The 24,359-nt window shown below is 43.1% G+C and overlaps 1 protein-coding gene across 2 annotated transcripts in view; it reads left to right on the top strand.

Annotated features, from left to right (window-relative positions):
• LOC107374377 (alpha-1A adrenergic receptor) overlaps positions 1-24,359 on the top strand; it is a 56,793-nt gene that overhangs the window by 30,666 nt on the left and 1,768 nt on the right. Inside the window, exons 3-4 of one of the 2 annotated variants that reach the window (XM_070555425.1) lie at positions 2,305-2,698; positions 5,883-5,969. In XM_070555425.1, coding sequence (XP_070411526.1) covers positions 2,305-2,698; positions 5,883-5,969 — 481 coding nt within the window. The remainder of the gene's footprint in view (positions 1-2,304; positions 2,699-5,882; positions 5,970-24,359) is intronic. The other variant, XM_054736957.2, reaches the window with a different exon arrangement.

The raw sequence follows: 24,359 nt of genomic DNA, 5'->3' as shown, positions 1-24,359 counted from the left end.
GCAAAGGGAATCTCTCCCGGTTGTTGCTCCACCATGTCAGGGAGGTTTCTTTAGGGTGGATGCATTCCTCCTGCAGGTAGCGAGTGAGCTCCAGCTCGGCTCAAACTCTCTTCAGGACGGCTGCAGAAGCAGTGCTTGTCTGGGACTTCAGCAGGTCTCCGAGCGTTTATTATTATTTTTTTGCTGCTGGTGGCAGCTCTGTCTCGGCCAAGGACTCTGGCTGCGCAGCAGCTGACGTACTGAAAACCAAAGTGCTCCCAAAGGAGCGAAGTAACGTTTCGTTTTGATACCAGTGCAGCCATCCTTCTCAACATGCATCATTGAGTCGAATCCAGTTCGGTAATAGCGGTGGCCCATGATGCAGCGCGGTGGGTTTCTTAATATTGCGATATTTCATTTTTGCGGTTACCGTGACAGCCCTAGTGGTAATGCAGGAAAACTGTTTTTGTTATTTAATACATTAAAAAGCTATTTCTACCTACTGGTTTCCTCCATGCATTCTGGAGTAGAACATGTTTTTATAAAGCTCCTCAAGATAAAAATCACAAGTTGCTTCACATCACATTAAAAATAAAAATAGATTATAATGGGAGAAAATATGAATAGCTTTAACTGTTTTTATTGTATGATTAAATAGTAAATAATAATGTGAATGATTTGTTGTTCTAGATTAGAATCTAGACCATTGTTCACTTCATCTACAGGATGGCTCGGCAGCCTAGTGTTGGACCTTAGTTTGCAGAAAATCGTGAATTGAACTGAAATCGCAATTTCTGCTAGAAAAATTGTGATTCAGTCTTTTCCTCAAATTGTTCAGCCCTACTGTGGTGACACCAAACTTTCCTCACTAAGGGACAATAAAGGGATTTTATATTCTTTTCATCCATCTGTGATCTTTCCACTTCCTGTTTTAAAGTAGGTAAAATATTTTTAACAGGCCAACAACAAAAATAAAAAATAGTCATTCTCTTAAATTAACTTTCATGCTTTGGAGCAGAAAAAGTACATAAAAACCACAATAATCCAGCTCCGTGTGCTCCACTCTGATTGACTGATGCTCACCAGGGGTCTCATTTATCAAACATTGCCTAGAATCCTTACTAAAACCGAACTTAAGCTCAGCAAAAAAATGTTCTTACGCCAAGTAGGTTTGTGATCTATCAAACATGGAGTACGCACAGTTGCACGCAATCTCCGCTTCATAAATCGGAGACTAACGAGAATGTTTCTCAGCTGCTTTTTAGTCACATCCCGCCCTCGCCACGCCCACTTACTGCCATAAATAGTCAATGCAAAGTGCCTTGTGGATCTCATGCATGTACATAAGCCGGCTGTTGAAGCATTTCGATCCCGACCGCAGATCAAAGAAGCGCTTTCACAAGAAGAAATTGAAGTACTTGTGGGTGAGGTGGAGAAATGAAAGGAAGTGCTTTTGCAAACCAAATAAGAGAAAATCCACGGAGTGGAACAGCGTTGCTGAAGCCGTCAATGTTGTGAATTCTTCAGAGAGATCTGTGGCGGATATGAAAAACATGTTCCAATCGGGATACGATCCCTAGACTCCAAGGTGAAAGTCACGCGCGCTAACCAGTCACCCAAACAGAGATCTCCCTAGTCCAAGTAGCCAGGGCGCATGATCAATCAGGTCACGGTGAGAGGACACACACACTGTCACAGACGCATGACATTCTGTCTCAATCTGTCCCCGTGCTGATATTCTGTATTCTGCGCTTCAGGCTGTGTGTGTGTGTGTGTGTGCGCGCGCGCGGATGTGTGTGTGTGTGTGTGTGGGGGGGTCTTGTTCTGTGTGAAAACGAAGCAGTACAAGTGATAATGCTGCAGGATTTCATAATTGTATCTTCTCAGCAGCAGCACTGCAGGTGCTCTCCATGTTCAACATGTGTGTAAGCCAGGTCCTTAGTCAACTTCAAGTTGTGCACATTTTTCCGCTAAGTTTTCATTCATAAATCCCAAAGTTTACGTGTAAAGTTGTTTAGGCAGTTTTCCGACCCTGTTTTGTGCGTAAGCAAGCTTGATAAATGAGGTCCCCAGGTCCAGCCACACACCTGCACCTGTGGGGTTGGCTCTGAGCTGCGTTGTTCTGTTCATCTTCATCACAGACAGCAGCTGCTCACACAGATATATGTGCTGCTGAAGACGGAGAGCATCTGAGCAGCTGGACCACACAGTTGTGAAGTTTGAGTTTGACCCTCACAACAGAAGGTTTAGTTTTCATCAGAACAGGTTTCTGATCCAGGTGTGATAAACCAGCGTGACCTTCACTGACCTCTGTCCCTCCCGCAGGACGACACGGTGTGTCTGATAACCGAGGAGCCGTTCTACGCCCTCTTCTCCTCCCTGGGATCCTTCTACATCCCGCTGGCTGTCATCCTGGCCATGTACTGTCGGGTTTACGTCGTCGCCAAACGCACCACCAAGAACCTGGAGGCCGGCATGATGACAGAACGAGCTGAGGACTCCAACGAGCTCACCCTACGGATCCACTGCAGGAACCAGCAGATCCAGGACCTTTGCCCCTCCTCCAAAGCAGGAGGGGGTGGAGTTTCAGCTGGGCGCAACACTCTCACCGTCAAGCTGCTCAAGTTTTCCCGTGAGAAGAAAGCTGCAAAGACTCTGGGCGTGGTGGTGGGCATGTTCATCCTCTGCTGGCTGCCCTTCTTCCTGGTTCTGCCAATCGGTATGTTCTGCCGCCTGGTTCTGTCCCACAAACAGGTTACATTTTACAAAATATATTAGTGCCATCTGGTTCAGCGGTGACTCATCAAAACATGTCTGAATCATTTAAATAAATTAATTGATTTTATTGAGTTTATTGTAAAACGGTACTAGAACTTCTGGCTGGAGCATGTAGCGACAGTGGAGAGAAACATTCCCTACGTACCAAGTAGTGTTTCTATGACTGCAGACGCTGTGATTTCTTAAGCTTGATTCATAATTTTGTGTCTGCGTCTGTACGGAGACACGCATTGCCAAAATGCGTCGATGCAAGGGCTTCGACGGGCATGCAGAGGCCCCCATAGGCATGCCCAAATCTTTATCTGTGCATCAAAAATGTGACTGAGACCACGAGCTTGTGATTGGTCAGGATGCCGCTTCTGTTAAATTTATCAGCGGCGTTACCGTAGCGGCAGACACTGAACAGACTGAAGAACGCCGCTCGCAAAAAAGTCCAAAAACACGAATGTTTATTCACCCGTGAAAGGAGTACAAACATATGGAGCTAGCGTTTTTATCCACGGATGGAAATGACCAGAAATGTGGGTTTAAAGGTGCTGACCGCATGGAGCAGTGGAGGAGAGTGAGACAAATGTGTTCGTATTAAAAAGGTCTCTGAATATATTAAAACAGTACAAACACAAAAGTCAATCCACCATCTTAGACCGGATACGTGACTGTAACGGTGGCAGGACATCCCAGACTACACCCTCTGTAGTCCCGGCGGGGTCCCAGGGGACGGGCAAGTCTGAGGAGAAAACATCTCCGTCAATGCTTGCGCACGACTCCTCACTCGAGCTGAGAGACGTATAAATCAGGCTTTAGTAGAGATTATATTTCTTAAAGGTGTGGAAATCCCTTTTTTTATACATTAGCAGTGGTCTCTAGTAGGACTGAGAGCCTTGCGAGTCGTACCCTGGATACGAAAAGCCTTTGTGCCCGTTTTAGGATCAAGAAATGTCCAGATCCGAGGAGAGCTTCAGGATGTATAGCCTTACTTCTCTCCTTTGACTGGCTAACAGCAGTGCACCTCTACCACTGACTCTGTTTGCTTGGCAGCATTCATGTTTTGTCTCCATAAATAACACCAACTTAGAGTGTTGGAGTTGCTAATGCTAACGGTTAGCTTCTACTACGTTTCCTGGGCGTGAAACCATGATGATTTAGTGACTAAAGCATCGCAAGTCAAGATGTGTGTTTCCATGAATGTTAAGTGACAGTGTGACGTAGATCTGTCAGAGCTGTTTAACATCTGGATGTTTAATGGGGACTGTTGGGAGTCGCCCTCTCGTGTCAGCGACCGTATCCTTGTGAAAACAGGATGATCTGGTATTTCTGCCGTTTAAATCCACATTGCTGACATGAAAGTTACCATCTATAAGGGTTTGAGGGTCAGCCTCAGAGTTTTTCTCCTTTTGTCATGGGGGTTAGTGATATTTTTGTCTTTCCTTACCCTGTTTTGTGGAGATGATGGGATATTTTCCCGATTTTCTGATATCTGTTGTGTAGATGTGTCTGATCCCGGGTTGTTCAGCAGAGGAGAAAATCTGTTGAGCAGCTGAGTGCTTGGTTGGCAAGAAATTCCTTTGATATTCCTTTTTTGCCGGCTCCTTGTCGCTGTGTGGTGTTATCATGATGATTCCTGGATGGGAGTGCTGGCCAGCCAATGCCATCAGTGATGTTTCAGTTAGCCGGTTGTCCTCTGCTCGCTACCCAGGGACATGATTTGTTCTCTGGCTTAGCACCAGGAGTCTTTCATGTAGGACTGGCCTCAGATTACTGAGGCAGAGCCCTCGTGCCTTTCCGCAGACTGGGATCTTCTCGAGAAGTTTCTGGAAATCTTCGGATGAAAAGGAAGGCGTAATGCTGCCAAGTCACTGAAGATCAGGCGGTAGGGGACTCCTTCTGTTGTAAGTCTGGGATCACCAGTGCTTCCTGTCGGCTCCTTTAAACCACAGGAAGCTGGTTTCTACAACAAAAACCAATAAAAGGTTCAAATGTAGAAAAATAAACTGAAGTAAACTAGATGTTATCGGTGAATTTGGTGTTTATGAAGATTTAATCTAAGAAAATCTGGTTTCTTTTCATCTCAGAGTAAAGTCACATCACACAGCACTGTTTCACTGAAGCGTTGACGTTGGGATTTAAGCATAAAGAAGCTGGAGGTGGCCAAATCACGTTTTTACAACGCAAAACTTATAATAAAATAAGAGATTTAAAGCTGCTGGAGATGGACAACAGCCCCCTCCACTCTGCACCAACAAATGGATACAGATGACTCAGAAGCACCCAGAGGGAAAGGACATAAATGTTCTACAAACACATTAATGCCATAATTATATACGGTAGGTGTTGAGTTTTCAGGCATCAGTCCAACAGCAGTAGAAGTCCTCCGAGTTTCAGGTCTGCTGAAGTGACGCAGCGTTTCCTCTCTGCTGAGTCGTGGTCTGCACTGCGTCCTCAGCAGGGCGGTGAGGACGGACTGCAGCGCTGCAGATCTAACGGGTCCAGCTCAGTCAGATGGTCCTGAACCAGACCTTTGGGTCAGAAAACAACACAACCACGACCCTTTATTCAGATTGAACACATCTAATGTGGTCAAGTTCAAATGCATTAAAGGAGAATAAAGCGCCGTTCAGACTCACATTATTAAGATTTATTATTTTAGGAAGATTTTTGTTTATTTACTCCCAGCTGAGTCGCTTAAAGCTGCACTTTGTCATCTTTTCAGCTTCTGAACTAACAACTAACTCCAGTTCAGCAATGGCAGAAAAACGAACCACAGCTGTAGTACTGCTACTGAAGTTTTTACTGCAGAATATCCTTCAGGATTTACTCTTCAGTTTAATCTCTGGAGATCATCTGAAGAACTTAAAATGCGAAACAAAACCTGAGTTTTAAACAGTTTTTTATTGAAACTGACTTGAATTAAAAATGTCTTTAAGCTCAGATAAAAATGTAGTTTCACAGTTTTGGTTTTAGAAACAGTAAGTTAAGATTTAAATGTTTAGTTTCAGTCTTTTTCCTAAAGAATCCAAACCAGTTCAGTCTTGCTCTGCAGAGAAGTTTGGACTCTGGGATCGGCCGGGCCTGACTTGACCAATCCAGGCTTATTTGGTCTCTAAAGCGCTTTTCTTCATGTTTAGATGTGTTTTGTGATCACCTGCTGGACTTCCCTCAGACCAAACCAAAACAACTTCCTCTGGCTTCTTGTGGAAGAATCACCAAACTTGGTGAGATGTAGTTTTCAGCAGGACACAGATGCATTCTGGGTAGAGGTTACATGTCGTTCTCATGGCGGATGTCTGCTTTTACACTGAAACTCTTCATATATAGTCACAGATCAGAGCCTGAGGCACAGGAATGCCTTACAAGTCAATGTTCAGGGAGAAATAATCCACCAGCTCTGGACTCTCCCAGATCTCAACAAAATCCAAAACCTGATCCTACCAAATCCTCCAAAGTTCCTCAAATCCTCCGACATGCAGCAGGTCAGCTCCTCTGGGCTGAAGGAAATGTTTTCTTCTGTTTAACATTAGAATCTGTTTCCGTTACTTTCATCAACAACTAAACATTTACAAGTAAACTGGCTTAAAGCTGCAGTCCAGAGTCCTCCCCTTTAGAATTATGCATGATTATTGTATCTGTAAAAGTGATAGTCTTAGCCTGTTCTGTGGTATTATGTTAGCAATATGTCTTTTTGCCAAATCTGCCCCTCCTTCCCATAGAGCCCAGTGCAGTTTAAACTGACCATCGTTCAGGATTAGCCAATAGCGTTAGGTGTTTGTTTACATACAGAAGTCAATTGCAGAGCATGCATGGGCGTTTGAGGACGCACAAAGGAAAATGCAGAGTTGGCAACACTTAGAAAAGTGCATCTACATGGTAAGTAATACATATAGTAATACATATAGCAATATATATATATATATGTGTAGATATCTCTCTCTCTCTCTATATATATATATATATATATATACATATCAATATACATATATATATATATATATATATATATATACATATACATATATATATATATATATATATATATATATATATATATATATATATATATATAAGAAAATCATTTCTATAGCGTCTCTCAAGATAAAAATGAGGCGCTTCACAAAAATCAAAAATTAAAAATATAAAAAAGAATTTTGAAAATGGTTAAAATATATTTAAAATGAGCAAAAAATAGACAATTGTGATTAAAAAAATGTTAAGAAAGAGAGAGAGTGAATAGGAAAGAGGGAAATCAGTGGATCCTGAGGAAGGTGGAATAGGTGGGGAGAGCAGAATAAAGAGAGAGTGGTGGAGAAGGTCATACAAAAGCCAGCTTGGACAAGTGAGTCTTCAGCTGCTTTTTAAAGCACACTGAGTCCACTGATCTCAGGCTCAGGGGGAGAGAGGTCCAGAGTCTGGGGGCCACAGCAGCAAATGATCAGTCAGTCACCTTTGACCTTTAGCCTGGTGCTGCACAACCAGTAGGCTTTGATCACTGGACCTCAGGGACTTGCTGGGGGTCTAGGGACTAAGAAGATCACCAATGTAAGATAGTGCTTGTCCATGTAAGGCCCTATAGACCAGAACCAGGATCTTGAAATGAACCGTGAAGTTGGCTGGCAGCCAATAAAGCTGGAGGAGAAGTGGGGTGATGTGGGTGTGTTTGGAGGACTTGGTCAGAAGCCGAGCACAGGCATTCTGAACCACCTGTAGACGGTTCAGGGAGGTTCTGCTCAGACACGTGAAAAGAGAGTTACAGTAGTCTAAGCGTGAGGAGATGAAGGTGTGGAGAACTGTCTCAAGTTCAGAGCGGGACAGAATGGGACTCAGCTTAGCAATGTTCCTGAGATGGAAGAAGGAAGAGCGAACAAGAGAACTGACATGACAGGCAGGGTGAGAGCTGGGTCAAAGGTCACATCAACATTCCTGACGGAAGGTTTGGTGTGAGAAGCAAGCTGACCAAGAGAGTCTCTGACTTTGGGAACCAGCTTGTCTGGGGCACAGATGAGGATCTCAGTCTTATCTTCATTCAGCTGTAGAAAGCTCCCAGCCATCCAGGTTTTAATAGAGTCTAAGCAGGTGTGTAACAGCTGCAGCTTAGACATCTCATGGGGCTTAAAGGAGATGTACAGTTGGATGTTGTCTGCATAAAGATGGTTGGAGATTCCTTTGAAGGAGCTCAGGATGTGCTGAAGAGGAAGCAGATAGAGGAGGAAGAGCAGAGGCCCCAGCACAGAACCTTGTGGGACACCATGGGTAAGAGAGATGGTGGAGGACCTAAACTTGGAGACGGCCACAGAAAAGGAGCGCTCAGAGAGATAAGAGGAGAACCACTCCAGAGCAGTTCCTGATAGGCCTACCCAGTCTCTCAGCCTCTCCAGTAGCAGGTGATGGTCAACAGTGTCAAAGGCTGCAGTCAGGTCCAGCAGGACCAGAACAGAACAGTCCCCTGCATCACTGTGAGTCAGAAGGTCATTAGAGCCCTTAAGAAGAGTTGTTTCAGTAGAATGAGCTCTACGAAAACCTGACTGGAAGCTATCATAGATGTTATGTTCATCAAGAGCAGCTGTGAGTTGTTTAGCCACAACCTTTTCCAAGATCTTGGAGATAAACGGAAGTTTAGAGATGGGTCTGTAGCTGCTATGGAGAGAGGGGTCAAGACTCGTTTTTTTAAGAAGCGGGTGGATTACAGCGTTCTTAACGTAAGCAGGGACCCGACCAGAAACCAGAGAAGCATTAATTATAGAGAGCACGCTGGAACCGATGGACTGAAAAGCACTTTTAAACAAAGATGAGGCTAAGATGTCAAGGGGGCATGCAGAGGTCTTCATAGAGTTAACTAGTTTGGTTAACTCAGGCAAAGAAACAGGAGCAAAGCTATCTAGGATGATGGGCCTGGTTGGAGTCGGGAGAGGCAGCGATAAGGCTGAAGGAGAGATGCTAGATCTAACCTTATTGACTTTGTCCACAAAGAAAGTTCTCACAGTCTGCAACAGAGTGGATGGAGGCTGTAGGAGTGGCAGGAGAGTCGATGCTGCTGATGGTGTTAAACAGCACCTTGGGGTTCCCTTTGCTCTGGGACACCAGGTTGAAGAAATAGGAAACCCTTGCATCTCTGACTGCAGAGTTAAAGGATGTCAGAAGATCCTTTAGGTGCAGCAGATGGATGTGGGTTTTCTTCCACAAGCACTCAATCTTTCTGCATTGGCGCTTTAGGCTGCAAAGCCTGTCATTAAACCAGGGAGTAGGGTTCACTGCAGGAACTGATCTGGTTCTGACAGGACAGATGTTGTCCAGAATGGAGAGGCAGTGCTCGTTAAACTGAGAAGTTAAGGAATCTGGGTCGTTATCAGAAGAACAGGGTGGATCAAAAGCAGCAGAAAAATTTCTAGCTGTGCTCTCATTAAAAAAACGAGAACTAACCATACGGCGAGCAGGAGGTGGGGACGCAGAAACTGACAAGTTAAAGAAAATGCAATGGTGATCTGAAATATAAACGTCCTCAGGACAAATACTGTCAGCATTTAGACTCAGGGTAAAAACAAGGTCTAGAGTGTGCCCCCTGGTGTGTGTGGGGCCAGAAACATGCTGGGTAAAGCTGAAGGAGTCCACAAGGCTGGAGAAAGTCATCGCAAAATGATCAGAGGGATCATCAACGTGGATGTTAAAGTCACCCACAATCATCAGTCTGGACAGCTTCACAGTGGAGGATAGAAAGTTACTAAACTCCTGAAGGAAAGAACCATTTGGACCAGGTGGACAATAAACCACAACACAGTAGAACAGGTCATTACGCCCGACTTTAATCAGCTGCAGTTCAAAGGAAGCAAAGTGACCAGAGGTTGTAGAGCTACATACCATACCATACCACCTTTATTTATATAGCACTTTAAAAACACAGCCATACGGCTGACCAAAGTGCTGAACAGTCACACAATAATAGAGATTAAAAAACATAAAACAGTACTATAAAATACAGCCAACAATAAAAAAAGACAAGCCGACTAAAAAAGTACCAATAAAACCAATGAAACCTTACAATGGACGATAAAATAAGAGTAGTAAAAGCCAAACTAACAGCTAACTGTTAAAAGCAAGGGTAAAATAGTGTGTCTTTTGTCTAGACTTAAAATCTGCCAAGGTGGATGTCAGTCAAACTGTGACTGGAAGTTCGTTCCACAGTTTAGGACCGGCAACAGAGAAAGCTCTTTGTCCACATGATTTGTAACACGCATTCGGGACCTCGAGGAGCAACAGGCTGGAGGACCTGAGTGTTCGACCGGGAGTATAAATTGAAAGGTCAGATAATTGCACGGGGCAAGACCATGGAGCAAAGTAGCATTTTATTTTGGACCTTGAAAGTGATGGGCAACCAATGAAGGGGTTTGAAAACTGGTGTTATAAGCTGGCGCCTGTCAGTTTGCGTTAGGAATCTAGCAGCTGCGTTTTGAACGAGTTGAAGTTGGGCAAGGGTTGACTTATTGACACCCAGCAAAACTGCATTTGAGTAGTCGAGCCTAGATGCGATGAAGGCATGAACAACTGATTCCATATTTTTCCTAGATAAAACAGCTCTTAATTTGGACAGATGGCGGAGTTGGAAAAAACAAGATTGGACAGTGGTATTGACCTGGGCGTCCATCCTTAGAGATGAATCCATCTTCACACCCAGGTTTGTCACTACAGTTTTTAGATTTTGAGAAGTAGATGAAAGATCTGGGGTTTGGAATGAGCTAGATCTGACCGGATTAAACAGGATCAGTTCAGTCTTGGAGTCATTGAAATGCAGAAAATTTGTGGCCAGCCAACATTTGCCTCTCAATATTGGATGACAAGATGGCTGACGGGAGAGTCTCATGAATTTTCCTCCTACCTACCAACAAATATCATGGAAAGAACTTAACATCCAAGAGATTGATCAAGTCTCTTACATTCTTAAAGAAGTCTTGCTTCTTTTTTGGGAGTATTACCTAAAATTTTGAAACTTTGAGTCCTTTTTTCTTCATCACATGTGCTCTACAAGTAACACTGGGCCTACTGGATTACCTCAAACCTGGAATTCTTTTTGTCTTCTAAGAATTTAAACAGATGATCAAGAAAAATGGCGACAAAGAGGCTATCAGAAAATATTGAAGAAATTAAGAAGTCCCTTAACTTCATGTCGGAAGAACTGAGTAAGGTGGCAAAGCAGCAAACAGGACTAATGGACTTAATTGAAGAAGTAAGGCAACTTAAGACTGTGATTAAGGAAAAAGATAAGAGGATTGAAGAGTTGGAATGAAGAGTTGAAGATCTGGAGCAGTATACAAGAATGGAAGATGTGGTGATTTCTGGTCTGAAGACAAATCACTACACCTATGCACGGAGTACAGCAGGTGACAAGGAGGGAGAAGACGCACCTAGAGCTGAAAAGGATTTGCTTGAGCAGCAAGTTATTCAGTTTTTTAAAAACAAAGACATTCCCTTGGATAGTAAAAATATAGCAGCATGTCATACTATTTCACAAAAGCATAACAAGATGCCAACTATTATACTTCGATTTGTGAGCAGGAAATATAAAGTTGAACTGTTGAAGATGGGAAGAAAATTAAAGGGAACCGGAGTGTACGTGAATGAGCATCTTACAAAGAGAAATGCTGACATCGCACGACAGGCAAGACTTTTAAAGAAGGAAAGGCACATCCAAGACACCTGGACAAGGAACTGTAAGGTATTCATAAGACAATGGGTCACCAGAACAAGCAAAAGTTGTTGTTGTTAGAGATGTTGCAGATCTTGAGAGATTTAAACAAATTAAATAGAATTCAGTGGAGAAATAGAAGTACTTTTGTTGCTGACTGTGAAATGGACAAAATCTGATAAGTGTGAGAAAAAAAGCTATGTATGCAAATGTGTGGAACATTTCATGAGTTAGATAATATTGATCCAGATATCCACCTTTATCACAATGTTGATATGACATGTGATTATTATAGTGGGGAAGAGTTAGATCCTAAGATAAAAGGTTTCTCGTTAATTCACTTTAACAGTCGGAGTCTTTACAGTAATTTTTTTAAAATCAAAGAGTATCTTGATCAGTTTCAAAATAAGTTTGCTGTGGTGGCAATTTCAGAAACATGGTTGAATGATGACAGAGAACTGCAGGATGGACTAGAGGGTTATGAAATGTTTTGGCAAAATAGGAGGAATAGAAGAGGAGGAGGGGTCGTTATATTTGTTATATCATGTCTTAAATGTAAAATTGTTAACAATATGACCGCTGTGGTGGATAACTTGATGGAATGTTTAACTATTGAAATTCAAGTTGAAAGATCTAAAAATATATTAGTTAGCTGTATTTATCATACACCTGCATCGTGCATGGATCAGTTTATGAGAGAAATTTCTGTAATACTGGAGAAACACAAAGAAAAGACAACTTTATTTTGTGGTGATTTTAATATTGATTTATTGAAGGCAAATGATCACAATAAGACATCTGAATTTACTGATACAATGTTTAGTTTTGGGTTCTATCCGTTGATTCTAAAGCCCAGCAGAATAAAGATGGATAGTGCCACTTTGATTGACAACATTTTCTTTAATAAGATAGATGGTAAGATACACAGTGGACTGTTAGTCACGGATGTAAGTGATCACTTGCCTGTCTTTTCAGTGCTTGAAATGAATAATCAATTTAATATTCGAGAGGAAAAGATTGATTACATTGGTAGAATAAAAACACCAGAACACATTGCAGCTTTTAAAAGAGAATTAGAAAATTATGACTGGAAAAAGGTTTATGTGGAAGACACTAATGATGCATATAATGCATTTCTAGACATATTTTTGTCAATCTATGACAGCCATTGTCCACTGAAAAAGTTTTCTGAAAATTTCAAAAAGAAAAAACCATGGATGACAAAAGGTCTGGAAAGAGCATGTAAAAGGAAAAATAAGTTATATAAGATTTTTTTGACAAATAGAACTAAGGAAAATGAAGACAAATATAAGAAATATAGAAACAGATTAACAACTATTTTGCGATATGAAAAGAAAAGTTATTATGAAAAGCTGCTTCAAAAATCTAAAAATAATATAAAGGCTACCTGGAGTGTACTTAATAAGATAATAAAAAAGCAGAATAATATATGTTTTCCAACATGTATTGTAAAAGAAGGTAATGTAGCGATTAAGAATATTGAGAGTATAGTCAACGAATTTAATGATTACTTTGTTAATGTAGGTCCCAATTTGGCAAAAGAGATTTCTGTACCAGGAAGACATGATGACAAATTTTTAAATTTTACTTCTTATAAATGCAACTCAATGTTTCTTGGAGGAGTCTGTGAGAGTGATATTATAGATGTGGTGAGTAAATTTAAGAGTAAAAAATCCATGGATTGTGACGGCCTTGATATGTCATTAGTTAAAGAAGTTCTTCATAGTATCCTTCAACCGTTAACTTATATTTGTAACAAATCATTTCAAACCGGAATTTTTCCAGATAAAATGAAAATTGCCAAAGTGATCCCAATATATAAAAATGGAGATAAACAGGTTGTGTCAAATTATAGACCAGTATCTTTGCTGCCTACATTTTCAAAGATTCTTGAAAAACTATTTGAAAACAGACTAAATTCTTTTCTTGAAAAATATGATTTATTGAATGACCATCAGTATGGGTTCAGAAGAAATCGATCAACATCTCTAGCAGTAATGGAATTTATTGAAAATATTGCAACAATTGTGGATAAAAAACAGATTGGAATAGGTGTGTTCATTGATTTACGCAAAGCCTTCGATACGATAGATCATTCTTTACTGTTACAGAAATGTGAAAGATTTGGTTTAAGAGGTGTTGTACAACTTTGGTTAAATAGTTACTTGGAAAGAAGGTTCCAATATGTGAGTATTAATAATATGAAATCTAAACTTAGACAAGTAACTTGTGGAGTTCCGCAAGGATCGGTGTTGGGACCAAAGTTATTTTTACTTTATATAAATGATATTTGTACAGCTAGTGATATTTTAAAATATGTGATGTTTGCTGATGATACAAACTTATTTTGTTCTGGAGATAACATAAAGGAATTACTGAAAACAGTGGAAATAGAATTGATGAAGTTAAATAGATGGTTTGTATTTAATAAACTATCACTGAATGAAAGTAAAACAAAATTTATGTTGTTTGGAGGTATTAAGAATAATATTGAAGTAAAATTAAATCTAAATAATGTTGAAATTGAACGAGTAAATGAGACTAAATTTTTAGGAGTAATAATTGATGATAAACTTTGTTGGAAGTCTCACATAGATCACGTGAAACGGAAATTATCTAAGTCTATTTCTATTCTTTATAAAACAAGAGATTTATTGCACAAGAGCTGCCTTTATTTATTGTACACTTCCCTTTGCTTGCCTTATATGAGTTATTGTGTGGAAATTTGGGGGAAAACATACAAAACATATCTGGATTCAATTTTTAAATTGCAAAAAAGAGCTATTAGAATAATAAATAAAGCGGGATATAGGGAGTCCACAAACCAATTTTTCGTAGGATCAGCTATGTTAAAATTTAAGGACATTATATATCTTAAAACTTTAGAAATGATGTATAGAGTGGTGAAAAAGAATGTTCCAATTTGTATTTTAAGTATGTTTAAATTAAGAGATGGAGAATATGATTTGAGGGGGTCTTATATGTTTGAAATACCTAAAGTGAGAACTAATGCGAAGTATAGATGTGTGTCGGTTTTGGGAGTGAAGTTATGGAATGGACTTAATGATGAACTGAAGATGTGTTATTCTTTGTCGTTTTTCAAGAAAATTTTAAAAAATTGCATCTTCCAAAGTTATAGAAACTTAGTTTGATGTCCAACCTTGTGTTGATTTGATTTCTTGATTTATCATTGTTTTTTCTTTAAATGTTATGCACCTTAGCTATCAGCCTTGGTTAAGGATTTGATTATGTCTGTGGGAGTTAAGGATAGGCTAATTATAAGCCACTAGGCTTCAACCTATTCCTTTTTTCGGTTGCTTGATTACTTTTATGTAAAATTGATAAATTGTTGTTGTTGACCGAATAAAAATATCTATCTATCTATCTATCTATCTATCTATCTATCTATCTATCTATCTATCTATCTATCTATCTATCTATCTATCTATCTATCTATCTATCCATCTATCTATCCATCTATCTATCCATCCATCCATCCATCCATCCATCCATCCATCCATCCATCCATCCATCCATCCATCCATCCATCCATCCATCCATCCATCCATCCATCCATCCATCCATCCATCCATCCATCCATCCATCCATCCATCCATCCATCCATCTATCTATCTATCTATCTATCTATCTATCTATCTATCTATCTATCTATCTATCTATCTATCTATCTATCTATCTATTTCACATCACGTAGGCTGTCTAGAAGAGGCTGGATGGATTGCTGGGCTTTCACCGACATGTAAATCTGACAGTCATCAGCATATAAGTGATATTGAACAGAGTGTTTTTTTAGGATTAAGCTGAGGGGAAGGAGGTAAAGACAAAACAACAAAGGCCCCAGAATAGATCCCTGCGGGACCCCATACGAGAGAGGAACAGAGCGAGATGAGATGCTGTTCAACACCACTCGTTGGGACCTGTTAGACAAGACCTAAACCAATTTAGGGCTGGACCACGTTTTGCAGCAACCTCCTCTAAGTGTAATAAAAGGATGTCATGGTTGACGGTGTCAAAGGCGGCAGACAGATCGAGAAGTAATAACACAGCATAGGAGCCAGAATCAGTAGCCATAAAAATGTCATTGAAGATACAGAGGAGAGAGGACTCAGTGCTGTGCAGGGGTCGAAAACCTGACTGAAATACATCTATTATATTATGATCGGCTAGATGAGTTGATAGCTGATCATAGACCACCTTCTCCAGAATTTTTGCCAGAAATGGAAGCTTGGAAATAGGGCGATAATTAGAAAGAACTGAGGCATCAATACCTGGTTTCTTTAGAAGCGGCTGAACCACAGCATGTTTGAAAACGGGGTACAACACTGTAAATAAGACTGGTATTGATAAAGTGTAGGATATAATGACCTATTGCTGGGAACACCTCTTTCAGGAGGCGCGGAGGAAGGATGTCGTCTTGGGAACCAGATGGTTTCATCAACAGAAGCAAAGATTGCAGGCATGGAAGGGAAATAGGTTCAAAGCTGAGGAAGGGTGCTGTGTTAAAGGTTAAGGTAGGAAGGGTGTGCAGAGGGAGTGATAAGGTTTCCTCTATCAGGGCCAGCTTATCAGAAAAGAAATCTAGAAACTGATCCGGGATATTTGGTGCAATGACTGAGCAGTTGGACTCATGAGGAACGAGAACCGAATTAATAGTTTTGTAAATAACTTTATGATTGGACTGGTTTGCAGAAATAATTTTCGTCTTCGTCTTCGTCTTCCTCCGCTTATCCGGGTCCGGGTCGCGGGGGCAGCATCCCAACTAGGGAGCTCCAGGCTGTCCTCTCCCCGGCCTTGTCCACCAGCTCCTCCGGCAGGACCCCAAGGCGTTCCCGGACCAGATTGGAGATGTAACCTCTCCAACGTGTCCTGGGTCGACCCGGGGGGCTTCTGCCGGCAGGACATGCCCGAAACACCTCCCCGGGGAGGCATCCAGGGGGCATCCTGACCAGATGCCCAAACCACCTCAACTGGCTCCTTTCGATCCGGAGGAGCAGCGGTTCTACTCCGAGTCCCTCCCGAATGTCCGAGCTCCTCACCCTATCTCCAAGGCTGAGCCCGGCCACCCTACGGAGGAAACTCATTTCGGCCGCTTGTATCCGCGATCTCGTTCTTTCGGTCATTACCCAAAGCTCATGACCATAGGTGAGGATTGGGACGTAGATCGACCGGTAAATCGAGAGCCTGGCTTTCTGGCTCAGCTCCCTCTTCCCCACGACAGATCGGCTCAGCGTCCGCATCACTGCAGACGCCGAACCAATCCGCCTGTCGATCTCCCGATCCCTCCTACCCTCACTCGTGGACAAGACCCCGAGATACTTAAACTCCTCCACTTGAGGTAGGACCTCTCCCCCGACCCGGAGGTGGCAAGCCACCCTTTTCCGGTCGAGAACCATGGTCTCAGATTTGGAGGTGCTGATCCTCATCCCAGCCGCTTCACATTCGGCCGCGAACCTACCCAGCAAGAGCTGAAGGTCAGAGCTGGATGAAGCTAGGAGGACCACATCATCCGCAAAAAGCAGAGACGAGATTCTCCTGCCACCAAACTCGACACACTCCACACCACGGCTGCGTCTAGAAATTCTGTCCATAAAAGTGATGAACAGAACCGGTGACAAAGGGCAGCCCTGGCGGAGTCCAACCCTCACTGGGAACAGGTCCGACTTACTACCGGCTATGCGGACCAAACTCACGCTCCTCTGGTAAAGGGACTGAATGGCCCTTAACAGAAAGCCACCCACCCCATACTCCTGGAGCGTCCCCCACAGGGTGCCCCTGGGGACACGATCATAAGCCTTCTCCAAATCCACAAAGCACATGTGGATTGGTTGGGCAAACTCCCATGCCCCCTCCATCACCCTTGCAAGGGTATAGAGCTGGTCCACAGTTCCACGGCCAGGACGAAAACCACATTGCTCCTCCTCTATCTGAGATTCAACTATCGATCGGACCCTCCTCTCCAGTACCTTGGAGTAGACCTTTCCAGGGAGGCTGAGGAGTGTGATCCCCCTATAGTTGGAACACACCCTCAGGTCACCCTTCTTAAAGATGGGGACCACCACCCCGGTCTGCCACTCCCTAGGAACTGCCCCCGATGACCACGCAATGTTGTAGAGACGTGTCAACCATGACAGCCCTACAACATCCATAGCCTTGAGATACCCAGGACGAACCTCATCCGCCCCCGGGGTTCCGCCGCTGTGTAGTTGTTTGACTACCTCAGCAACTTCTGCCCCCGAGATCGGACAGTCCATCCCCAGGCCTCCCAGCTCTGGTTCCTCCTCGGAATGCGCATTGGTGGGATTGAGGAGCTCCTCAAAGTATTCCTTCCACCGTCCGACTATAGCCTCAGTTGACGTCAGCAGCTCCCAATCCCCACTGTAAACAGTGTGAGCGAGTTGCTGCCTTCCTCTCCTGAGGCGCCGGACAGTTTGCCAGAACCTCTTTGGAGCCGATCGATAGTCTTTCTCCATGGCCTCACCAAACTCCTCCCACGCCCGAGATTTTGCCTCGGCAACTGCCACTGCTGCACCCCGCTTGGCTATCCGGTACCTGTCTGCTGCCTCCGGAGACCCACAGACCAGCCACGCCCTGTAGGCCTCCTTCTTCAGCCTGACGGCTCCCCGAACCTCTGGTGTCCACCAGCGGGTACGGGGGTTGCCACCACGACTGGCACCGGCCACCTTACGACCACAGCTAGCAACAGCCGCCTCGACAATCGCAGAGTGGAACAAGGCCCACTCGGACTCAATGTCCCCCACTGCTCTCGGGACGTGGTCAAAGCTCTGCCGGAGGTGGGAGTTGAAGACCGTCTTGACAGGTTCTTCTGCCAGGCGTACGGCCGCAGGTCAGATGATATGACTACAAAATCTATCATCGACCTGTGACCTAGGCTGCCCTGGTACCAAGTGTACCGGTGGGCATCCTTATGTTCGAACATGGTGTTCGTTATGGCCAAACTGCGGCTTGCACAGAAGTCCAATAACAAAACACCGCTCGAGTTCAGATTAGGTGGGCCGTTCCTCCCAATCACACCCCTCCAGGTCAAGCTGTCATTGCCCACGTGAGCACTGAAGTCCCCCAGCAGGACAATGGAGTCCCCTGATGGAGCACTATCTAGCACTCGTCCCAGGGACTCCAAAAAGGGTGGGTACTCTGAACTGATATTTGGCCCATAAGCACAAACAACAGTCAGGACCCGTTCCCCGACCCGAAGGCGCAAGGAAGCTACCCTCTTGTCCCCCGGGGTAAACCCCGGGAGAAATAATTTTAGAAAAGTAATAGCTTCTGGCATGCATAACTGCTTGTTGATATTTGGATCAGAGGTCTTGCAAAATCTGATATGAAATCTGGAGGCGTTCTTTTTTCCATTTGCGCTCAGCCTGTCTACAAATTTTTCTCAAACTTCGAGTATGAGAGTTGAGTCAAGGGTCCGATTTATGTTTGGAGTGAGCAGGTTTCAGAGGAGCAACAGAATTTAAGACTGTAAGACATTTATCATCAAAAAAAGCCATTTGATCATCCAGGCTAAGCTGACTAGGCAGATCAGACACAGAAAAAGCACTGACAAAAGATCCTGCTGTTTCAGAGTTAGTGATGCGCCGTAACGAACGTGATGGACAAAGTGAATGATAGTTTACAGGTAAAAAAAATATCAAACGAAATAAGCATGTGGCCAGACCAGCAGACTTCTAAAAGAAATAACAACAGACCAGATGAGAGCACAAGGTCGAGCGTACATGAGTTGGAGCATTTACAGACTGGGTCAAACCAAAAGCATCAATCAGACTAAGAAAATCTGTGACTAATGGTTTTTCCAGACTGCAGATATGAATATTAAAGTCTGCAGATATGAATATTAAAGTCTCCAAGAATGAGAACACGTTGATACGTTCTCTTCCTGGCACTCGCGGAGTACAGACACTTCTCTTTTTGCTCCCTTATCTTTTTTTCCCAAGGCTCTTTGTCCTGTTTGCCCACAGAGCACTTCTCTGCATTTCTTATGAAAAACCCTATTTTTAAACATTGATTTGATAAATTGGTCATTCAACGTGATTGATAAGATTTTTTCAACAATGAGAACGGAGCAGGGGGCTCCCACATGCCCACAGGGGACACACCCGGCGGGGTATATGCTGGATTCCTGGAGGGAATGGAAGATCATATGCCTCTCCCAGCTGTCCATTGAGGATATCGAAGACGTGTGGATATTCGGCCTGATGATCACTGGATTTCTCCTGATTGGAGTGGAAGGATATCTGGTTTTCTGGAAATTTGGGAAGACCGGAGCGATTGGAGGGCGACTCGCATCCACGGAAAGCACCGTCCGTGTGGAGACTTCTCAGACTGGGATGTTACTCGAGGTGAATCGTAAGCTGGACAATGTTCTAGCTGCGATACCGGTATTAGTGGGCAAAATGAATGTCATCTCGGAGAGAGTCACCAGATGGTATGGACAAGTTTAAAAACCCAAAATTGGCTTCGCTGAAGGACTGGAATGATCAGTTTAAAGACTGAAGGCAGAGAGGAAAATTATCTCAGCCTGACCGAAACAAAGTATTGATTGATTGATAGCTAGCGAAAATCTCAGCTAAGAGAGTAGAGACATCTGTTATGAAGTTCTTATTGTATCTGGGGGGTGGTAAATTAACAGACAGAGGAGGGGGGGAGAAATTGCCAGTTCAAAAGCACTCAGTTCAAAGGAGGTAATTTTGGTGGAAAAAGAAAAAGGATTAGAGGTAAATGAAGATTTGAAAATAGCTAAAAAGCCTCCTCCACGGCCACATTGTCTTGGAGAGTTTATGAATGAACATGCAGCGGGGAGAGTCTCCGCTAGAGCAGCTGACTCAACCGGGGCGATCCAGGATTCCACGACGCAGAGACAGTCCAGCGCTCGATCACGGAAAAGATCTCTTAGTATAAAAGCTTTATTTCTGATGGATCTTGCATTTATAAGAGCAAAGCTGATGGAGGTCTTGCCTTGATGTACATTCCGAGCCGTGGAGTAGACTGCCGATGACGTCGGTACTAGGAAAAGGTTGGCTGGGCAAATTCCTCGACAGCACAGCACCATTGGCACAGCTGTGGGCCCGCCGGATCCCCGGGCAACTCCAACGGGATCAGACATGGAACTGCCAGATCCAGGGATCGCCAAGAGTAACATAGACTGGGCCCCACGCCGACAGAAATCCTGAAGGAGGCAGGTGAGCAGGCCAAAAAACCTCTAAGCCTCACCAGTCGCCCGGCTCGACTGCCGCGACGGTGACGTTTCCAACCACGGAAGCGACACAGCATCCGACACAGGTAGAGAGGAGGTCCAGGAAGCAGCGGGCAAGAGGTATGATGGAAATCCTTCACGGCAGGTGGAGAAAGGCACATTGCCAACCGTATGTCCGGAAGAGTAGAGCGATCATACTTAATGATTGCAATTATGGGGGAATGAAAGTTGAGAAATATCACCAAAAACAATAGAAGGAGACTGCGAGGTGGACGGCCAACCAAAAACACTGGCGTCATTTTGCTCAGAAGATGGCGCCATGGAAGATGGTTTCTGAAAACAACAGCTAGGCCTCCACCACGACCAGAACTCCGGGGCTGGCTAAGAAAAGAATAACCACTCGGGCAGAGTTCAATCAGACCAGAATAATCAGATGTTTGCTGCCAAATTTCAGTCAGAAACAGAAAATCCAGGTTTTTAGAGAGAATTAGATCATTGAGCAGGAAGGACTTATTGTTAACAGAGCTGGTATTTAATAGAGCCATGCTGAGTGAGGTGGAGGAATCAGAAACTACAGAAACAGCTGGAGTTAGTGGACGTAAATTAGCAGGGTTTGATCCACGGTGTTTATAAAAACCACTTATGGAGGGAACAAGAGGAGAAACCACTGAGGAATGAAGATAAACTGACCTTAAAAAACTTGGACGGAGAAACCGCGCCGCAATGTGGAAGTGGGGCTCAAGTCGCCAAACAAAGGACAAGAAGCTAGAAGAACACGCCGATGTTTACTAGATAAACCACTCTTTAAGAGAAGTCTTATTCTCACCTGGATTCCTGCTCGTTTACCTCTTTTCCTCCAACGTTTTACCGGGACCGGATAAACATCGCTGGAGGCGTCCTGGTTGGGATTGTCGTTTGGCTCCGGGCCAGTGTGCCACTCAGATAAACAAACAGGGATGTACGTCCTTGGTGCATCTTGGGCGATCGTGAACGAACGGAAGGACAAAAGAGTCTGGCAATCATAGGAGATGGTAGCAGGGACACTACTGAAGAGGATCACAGACAGGAGCAAGGTGGAAAAGAGGAGGTTAGTGGAGAAAAGTTTGAAAAAGTGGCCGGTGACTGTGGCTAAGTCAAGCGCAGGCACCATCTTACTACAATATATATATAGAGAGAGATCTCTCTCTCTCTCTCTCTCTCTCTCTCTCTCTCTCTCGCTCTCTCTCTCTCTCTCTCTCTCTCTCTCTCTCTCTCTCTCTCTCTATATATATATATATATATATATATATATATATATATATATATTAGGGGTGGGCCGTTATCGGCGTTAACGCGCTGCGGCAAAGCCAGACTCTTATCGCGCGATTAAAAAAATGACGCCGTTAATCTATTCTCAAAGTTGGGTTGGGATCTGGGTCTATACTAAGTAAGCTATGATGACTTTCACATTGCCCGGATGGATACCTGGTTGGCGCGGATGTATACTCGGCGCGGATCATCGTACGTATGGACGGACGCCAGGCTCGCGGATTTTAATGTTCCCTATGCAGCCGAACAGTTGCACCTTCGCCACCAGCAGCGCTTCTCCCTTCTCATCGCGCAGGACAAGTAAATAATTTATGTACTTTCACCAGAGTTTAATCCATAAATCTGACTTTCATTCTTTTTATTTTGTTTTGTTGACCTCCGACATTTCCAGCCGGGCTTTCCCCGGGCCACACTTCACCGTCTGCGGCCGAAGCAGTGCTCGGATGTGAGAAAACCGAGACAAGACTTTCCCAGACAGGTGCGGTTTCCAACTAAGTGTTGGGGTTATTAGGTAGCGAGTAATTAGTAAGTTTTAACTTACTTTTGGATTCTTCAATAAATTCTGTAAATATGGGAATATTTACTGATGTATTAATTAATTAAGATACTCTTTGGGTATCCCGGGGCACCAACCATCCCCTTCAACCGGGGAAAAATTGAATCCAAAACTCTCATCAGTCTTTCTTGAAGTTCGTAGAATCCTAGGAGCAGAGACTTCGCATCGACACAACAAATCTACTGGAGGCAAAAATCTGAATTTTATAACATTTAATTAAACAATTTATTCAATTGAATGAACAATGAAATAAATGAATAATAACCATGTGATATAATTGAAGATGTATATTCAAAATTATGTTCAAGGTGTTTTGTGTGTGATGGAGGATGTATGAATGGGGTCCTTTGTTCTCACAAAGGAGTGGTGTGTGTGAGTGTGTATGAATTCAAAATGGAGTCTTGAATACAAGATGGCTGACCCCTTTGTCTGGCTAAAGTGTGGGTGGCAACTTGCTCTTTAACTTCCAAAGCACTTAGAATCAGAAGTAACTTAACCTTAAAATCACTCAAAATGTTTCAAAGGATCATGAAGCTTCACCAAAGATTAATCACAATTAATATCTTTTAGTTTAACCGCTTGGCCATAGCATAAACCATTTTAAGATGCCAAACAATGATCAATAAGCAGTTTATTCTTTCAAAAATGACCCGACGGACGTATTTGGGAACGAAAAGAGAAAACACGTCTGATAATTTGAAGCAAGTCACGCGGTCGACTGCTTATCTTGGTCTAGAAGAGACGAGAAAAGGTAAAAGTTTAAATGAAATAAAACTTGCAGGAGCAAAACCTCTCTGAGCGAAGGCAAGGCGTCCCTTGTGTTCGCTTGTCAGATGTGATTTACGCTTCTCCGTTGTTTCTCCGCACGAGTGTTTCTCCAACGGGCTGGACACAAAGAGAGCAAAGTTTCTTTTGTGCAGTTTGTAACTTACAGCGTGAGCTGGATGAAGCTGGAGTTGAGCAGAAAAGAGCAGATTTTGGGTTTCCAAACCCAGCTTTTTCAGCAGTTCGGTATCTGATCCACTCACGTTGATTAGAGCGTGCGATGAGCGTCCTTACAGCCAGTGATACTGGACAAAGAACAGTTAAGTTTTGTTTTCGTCTCCCTTTTATAGAGTCTGGCAGTTCGCGGGCTGAGACTGTTGTGAACCCGTGCTCCGCCTTGGTGGTGACGTCATCACATTGCTTCCGTGTGCAAAGCATCATGGGAAATGAAGTGTCTTGGCGCTGATGTGATTATTTGCTTTTTCAGAGCAATTTAGCACAGTCTTTTTGGAGAAAATCACTGGACAGTAATTTCCTCCTGAAGTCAGACCCTCAACATAAGTTTAGCTCTTTTAGCAGCTGTTTATTGTGATAAAGTGATAAATTGTTTCTACAGGTCGTTGTTCATGTGGCTTCGACTCAAATTCACCTGTAATAATAAACGTTTTACTCATAAATTTTTTTATTTGTTTAGAAAAGTTGAGCTAGGATAACTCCCCTTGCCGTTTTCAGAGACAACAACAGCAACAGTTGGCTTCTGCTCATACAGGTGAGCTGTGGCATCATTTCCAGCTCTCGCTCCTATTCACCAGAGGCGGTCCTACATGCAAACTAAAGGGGAGCATTGGAAGGGCCCCCCAGAAATTTAACCCCCTCCCCAGGCCAGATAGTTTGTGTGTGTGTGTGTGTGTATGTATGCATGTCTGTATGTATGTATGTGTGTGTGTATGTATATATATATGTATATATATATATATATATATATATATATATATATATATATATATATATATATATATATATATATATATGTATATATATATATATAT

Source organism: Nothobranchius furzeri, chromosome 10 (genome assembly GCF_043380555.1).
Source record: "Nothobranchius furzeri strain GRZ-AD chromosome 10, NfurGRZ-RIMD1, whole genome shotgun sequence".
NCBI lineage: Eukaryota > Metazoa > Chordata > Actinopteri > Cyprinodontiformes > Nothobranchiidae > Nothobranchius > Nothobranchius furzeri.
The sequence above is the reverse complement of the archived record's forward strand: the minus strand, read 5'-3'. Positions and strand labels throughout refer to the sequence as shown.